The sequence below is a fragment of the Aptenodytes forsteri genome, unplaced genomic scaffold (genome assembly GCF_000699145.1).
Source record: "Aptenodytes forsteri isolate BGI_AS27 unplaced genomic scaffold, ASM69914v1 Scaffold158, whole genome shotgun sequence".
In the NCBI taxonomy this organism is placed as follows: Eukaryota; Metazoa; Chordata; class Aves; order Sphenisciformes; family Spheniscidae; genus Aptenodytes; species Aptenodytes forsteri.
This window is the reverse complement of record NW_008794601.1, coordinates 2,373,651-2,379,747: the sequence shown is the minus strand read 5'-3', so window position 1 is coordinate 2,379,747 and position 6,097 is coordinate 2,373,651. Positions and strand designations below refer to the sequence as shown.

The window sequence follows — 6,097 nt, the reverse complement described above, 5'->3', positions numbered from 1 at the left end:
CCGCGGCCGGGGGGGCGGCAGCCGATGTGCCGGCCCAGCAGCGCACTGATACGATTAACCAACAATTAGCCAAGTGGGGAAGTTAATCCCCAAACAAACAGGGCTCCTCCTGCGCTGCTCGCTTACGGCACGCTAGCTTGACGGGGGGAAGGCGGCTTCAAAGCCGGCACAGCCAGGAGCCCAGATTTGTTATTCTCTCTTTCTGTGATCTTTATAATGAGGTCAGGATTTATGAATTGGCTCTCGGGAGTGCAGGGGAGCATCCCGGGAAGGGCAGAGCCGCCGGGATGGCAATCCAGCCTCCTGCAAGCAGAGCGGAGGCTCGAACGCCGAATAAAGGAATGAGATGCTAATCGCAGCTGGATACGGATCTGTTCGACCGTGTCCTTGCAGGGGAAGGTGCACACTTCGGGTTTTCCTCCTCTCCACCAAAGCCAGGACCAGCAGGGAGGATCGCTCCTACCCCGGCTCCCAGGAATGTTCGGGCTCATCCTGCTTTCCAACAAAAAGCATGTGAGAAAAAACCCGGTCCAAGAGAAACTCTCCAATTATTTCTGCATGGAGGGAGGCCATGAGAGAGCAGGGCAGGGCCCGGCGAGCTCCCGGCACTCCCAAACTCTGGCGTTTCCCAGCTCAGCTGCCCGCTTGCATTTTCGCTCGCTTCCACACCGATCCCTGTGCCGGGGCATGGGATGGTCCCGAACCGCCCCGGCTCGCCCACGCCGCACCAACCCTCTCCCTGCCGGCACGGCTCCAGACCACTCTTGCTTTTCCGATCACCATCAAGCTGGGGTTTTGTGCCCGAAGGAGACTGTCAGCCCCTACCATGCCAATCCTTTTTTTTATTATAAATGTCACATCCCGTTATGCCAACGTTGTTATGCCGCTGAATTAAAGCTTGGCGTGTCCACGTCGTGTTCTCTCCATCAGGAAAGGAATTAGTAGGACCAGAAAAATACAGAGAAAGACATGGAAGGAGTTCGTGGAAGAAAAGGCCACCAAGGTGGGGATGTCACCTCCGACCGGGGAGGTCCCTGTGCTGCTGGGAGGGGAAGGGCATGGTGGGGAAGGGTCTCTCCCAGCTACCATATTACTCAGAAAAGTGTTTTAACAGCAGATTCCCAGGGCAGGGAACGACTTAGCGCAGGCGATGGTGGGAAGAGACCCCGGGTGCTCACGGCAACAGAGGTCTGTGGGGAGCTCGTGCACACAGGGAGCAAGGATGCTCCCCGGCATCCCCAGTCTGGGACGGCCCTGTACGCCCAAATCCGCCCGTGCGCGCGCCTGCACCCACACACTTCGGAGGAAACCAGAGCCCTCTCCCTGCCTTTCTGCATTAGAAATGCAGCGGTTTGGCTTTAACAAGGCTGCAATTTTCAGTGCCGCAGCAGACGCAGCTGGGTGCGTGCACACCCCGGCTGGTACCACGCTGCCTGGCCCGTCCACCACGCCTGCTGGCTGCTGACCAAGTAAAACAGGGGGGAAGCCGGGAAATCGAGGATTACGAATGTCCTGGCACCCCCCCACACACTTTTGGCTGCCCAGCCCCAGGGATGCAGCTCCTTGCACCCCTCCTGCTGCTCCCCGGCACGTCCCGGGGGTGCCTGAGCCCTCTCCTGCTTCATCTTCACGTGCTCAGCCCTCAGCTGGGAGAACCACGGTCACCTTACTGCAGAGAGGAGACCGAGGGTTGCATCCCCGAGGCCACAGATAAACCCACCCTGAAGCCCGGCAGAGCACCCAGAGCTGGTGCCGGCTCCCATCGCGCCCCAAATCCAGAGAAACCTCCCCTTCCTGCTGGAACCAGACCAGCTTTGCCAACCCCAGATGTTGTTCCCAGCCTCCTGCTCTCTGGTGCTTCCCCGTAGCCCCAGTTCCCGGATTCTCGGGATGACTCAGGGCCCTCAGCTTTTGCTCAGAGCCAGTTTTGCTCCCCTGGCACAGCTGGAGACATGGCACAGGCGACCCTGGACCCGAGGCAGAAATGATCCCCAGCATCTCACCGCCACCGAAACACGGGTACCCCACGCCTCCAGTCTAATTTTCCGCCCGGCTCTTAATTGCCCAGCCGCTTTGCTTTTCACACGTGCAAATGACAGGAGATTAATCCGCTGGTCGAGAGCCTCCTGCTCCTCCCTGCAGGCTCCGGCGATGCACGGTCCAGCACCGTGTCCCTGGGGACCTGCCGAGCTACATGGGGCCGGACACATGCAATTGCCCCAGCCAAAGATTCCCCCATCACCCATAGCCCAAGTCCATTATTTTAATTCCCTTTAACTCTCATGGAGTTTCACCACTCCAGGTGATATTTGGCTTGTTCGCTGTCAGTCTGCGCATGAAAGTTTGATAAACTACATCCGAGCCACATACAGGCACAGAAAGAGCAGAAAAGGTGCATTGCTTTCTGCGGGGAACTTCTCTGTAGGGCAGATCCAGAACCTCGGCGAGTGGTGAGGAAAAGCTAAACCCAGGCGGATCGGTGCCCCGCAGCCGGTGGATCTGCCTGTTTGTGGACTGACGCCGCTACAAGCGCCGAAACTGGGTGTTTTTAGTATCAGCATCATGCCAGGACACCATTTCTCAGCAGGCAGTGACCGCCAAATAGATGGTGCTGCACGAATCCGCAGCGACACACTACACAGCCTCATCCAAAAAAAACGAACCGAGGCTCGTTAGAGCCCCTGGGGAAGCTCACTGCGAGTCCCCGAGGGTCCCCGAGGAGCAGAAGCAGCTCGAGGGGTCCCGTTGCCACCCCCGGGTTGGAGCAGGACCTGGTGGCCACGCTGGGATGTCACCGCTCCGACACGGCTCCAAAGAGCCTCTGCTCCGGCTTTCCTGGGTCAGCGTCGCCGACGATTTACCCCTGATTGCTTTTAGGATTATTAGGTAGCGATTACAGCTTCTTGGCATGGCCCAGCTCTTTTTCTAGATCGCTATAAATGGGGAAGGCTACCATAAAAATATATTAAAAAATAAATATCAGGCATGGTTGTAATTTAAATTAATGCTTGTCTGATACACCCTAATGCCCCAGGGAAGGACATGCTATAGGGTTATTAAGTAAGAAAAATAAACATAAATCACCTTGGTGTTTGGCTCTTTGCAAGATTTTTTAATCTAGGAGCATGAAAGCAGCAGACACAAAATGCTGCACTTAATAACCCGACCCGTTCAGGATCCGCATGCTGCAGAGACCTTCACCGGGCTCCTGCCTCCCTCCTAGAAGCCCAAGGACGGCGTTTCCAGTGCCAGAACATCCCATTTCAAAAGAGAGAGGCTCTGCTGGGTGGATTTCCAGCGAGCGACAGATACCCGCCTGGCTTAGGCGTTGCTGGCACACGCGCTCTGCCTATCTGCACCTTTCCTTAATGATCTAGGTGAGGGGTCCAAGCCAGCGGGGCGGAGGCCGTGATGACACTTGGATGGTTTTGAAACTTCAGCCAAAACACTTCTGTTAAAAAAGGAGGGTTTTGTTTGGTTTTTTTTTCTAAAACACCCCTGCTATTACGGAGGCAGAGGGTAGCGCTGGGGCGCGGGGAATGGGTTGCAGGATGCTGGGCTCCGGCCCCAGATGTGCAGCCAAGCTGCTGCAGGAGGGCACGCGAGATGTGGCTTTGCCAGGACACTGGCAGCGGGGGTATAAGTGACGGGTTTGGGAGTCGCGGTTGGCTGGCTTGCCAAGAAACTGCATGAAGGAGTTTTCCTGCTACCCCTTCTCTCCTGGCTCCCTGGCAGAGAAGCGTCAGGGTTCGTTTAGGTGAGAAAATTGCACCGGTTGAATAAAAAGATGATTTAAATCAGCTTATGGAAAGGGCTGTACGCGCTCTGATTGCTGTCTACACCGGCTCTGCCTTGCTTTCGTTCACAGTGGCTGAAAGCCGGAGCAGCAGCGGGCGGGCAGCAGCACACGGTGGGGTGGCTGCAACCCGGCGCGCCCAAAAGACCCTTTTGGAGAGCGCTGCAATTGCGTCCTGCGCGGTTACACCCCGTCTCCCAGCCCCTGGGCCTCTGTTGTAAACCGGGATGATAAATGATGGATGCGATTGCTAAGAACAACAGGGATGTTGATAGCAACCCCAGAGGCGTGTTAGGAAGCTGCGTGGATGCCGGGCTCCGCGGCTGGCTGGGTTTAATATCCCTGTGGTGTTGCAATTGCGGTCGAGCTCACGGCGGAGCTGTCTGCCAGATGAGTCACCCTGACCCACTGGCCCGGTGCTGCCCCACCGAGGGGCGGGCTGGGGTGGGCTTCATTCCGCACCCGATCCAGCCGGGACCCCCCGCAAGCATCCCCTGCCTCCTTGGTGCCGGTGGGATAACGACTGATGGTGCACTGCTGGGGTGGGAAGTGGTGCTGGGTTTGGAGGAGGAGGAGGAGGAGGGAGGCCTGAGGAGGGCTCAGGTGCGGGGGGCAGAAGGGAAGGGCAGTTTTTGCACCTCGCTGAGTTTTTGCTCACTGTGGCAGGGTGGCACTGCTCAAACACGCCGCTTGCAACACTGATTTTCCCAGCAGCCGCCGGACCACACCTGCATCGCTCTGCACGGCTGCTTCGCCGCGCTGGGCTTTGGCACGAGCCTGGTCCTTCTCCACGAGGTCCACCAGGATCTCCCCCCATTCACCCCATGGAGCCGGGGGGCAGGTGCCCCTCGATGTCCCCAGCGCTCGCTGGGGCACCCCCATCACCCCCGGTTCTGATGGGGCATCCGCAAAACGCTGCAACAACTCCAGAGAAATCATAGAATCATAGAATCATTGAGGTTGGAAAGGTGCACTACGAGAGGTTTCAAAGCCACGAGCAAAGCCCCCGAGATTTCAACGCGGGGAACAAGCTTGAACTGGCCAGAAAAAGGACTGGGTAGGACTGAAAAGGCCTTTTCCATCCCGAGACTCTACAGTTCTCGAGACTGGAAAACTTGTTTGCTCTGCGTGCATGTAGCTTTAAGATGAGCTTGCTTTTCCAGCAGCAGATTTCCGGAGGATTCTTGGAGAAACACCAAATTTTGCCTAATTCAGTCATTTAAAGGTCTGTAGCCCGATTCTGTGCGGACGAGAGCGGAGCCTGGACTGAAACCCTCCCCTCGGGCCAGGCGCAGGACAGCCGTGAGGATGCACCCACGGGGAGACTCTGCCGGCTGCTTCGCCTTTGGGGATGGGAACATATTTGCTTCAGTGGTTGCAAAGCGCCAGCATGTTCCCAGTGCTGCCACTGTCCAAGCAGTAGTAAACAATAACGAACACGTCTGTGGGGCACGTGGGCCTGAACATCTCACGCGTGTCCCGCACATCCCTCCGCGAGGCATAACCAGGCCGGCAGAGATGCTCTAAGCTTCAGTCTGGTCCAAGGGGAAAGGACGGTGAGGAGGGCAGGAGCCCGGTGGGTGCTGGAGGCAGTGATGCTCAGTGCACAGGACGTGCCACGGCTACTCTCGGACACGATGGGAGGCTCTTATGGATGAAAACACAGCCCCGCCACCTCGTATCGTGCTGCGAGGCTTTGGGAGGACAGAAAAACCTGATGTTTTCCAGCCACCAGCCAGCCTTCCCAAAAGAAGCATCCCCTCCCACCTCTCCGGGGTGGTCCTGCGTTTCAGAGGGGGTTTTTTCGCTGCTGATGTGATGCAAAGGCTGGGTCCATGCTGATACACCAGCGACAACCGGGGTTTAAAGCCCAGGGCATGAAACCGGGGCATGAGCCCAGATTTTGCGGGGTGATACCCGGTGATGAGACCCAATAGAGCCTGGTGAACTGGGAGGCAGGATGCTGCGTCCGTCGCTCCCCCAGCGGCTGCGGGGATGCTGCATCCCACCCTGGCAGCCAAGCCTCGGCACGGGGGGGGGGCACCTCGGGCCTGGAGGGCGGCCGTGGGTGCATGTGCACGCCGCAAACCTCCCCTGCAAATTCCTCCTCCCTGGGGTGTCTGATCCCCGGCCCAGCCACCTTCCTGGGCGTGGGGGCGGATCAAAGCCCGCGCGTGCCAGCCCTGCTACCGCTCTGGGCCAACTTGGCTATTTCGGCTTCACTAATCTGATGGGAGCGCTGGAGAAGGAGCGTGGGGTTGGGGGGTTGATTTTTTTCTTTATTTTTTTTTTATCTCCCCC

The 6,097-nt window shown here is 57.7% G+C and overlaps 1 protein-coding gene across 1 annotated transcript in view; it reads right to left on the bottom strand.

The window, feature by feature from the left end:
- Positions 1-6,097, bottom strand: part of PEBP4 (phosphatidylethanolamine binding protein 4) — a gene marked incomplete at its 3' end in the record, with an annotated part of 87,359 nt that overhangs the window by 4,814 nt on the left and 76,448 nt on the right. The window contains exon 5 of the mRNA XM_009273064.1: positions 4,525-4,711. Coding sequence (XP_009271339.1) covers positions 4,525-4,711 — 187 coding nt within the window. The remainder of the gene's footprint in view (positions 1-4,524; positions 4,712-6,097) is intronic.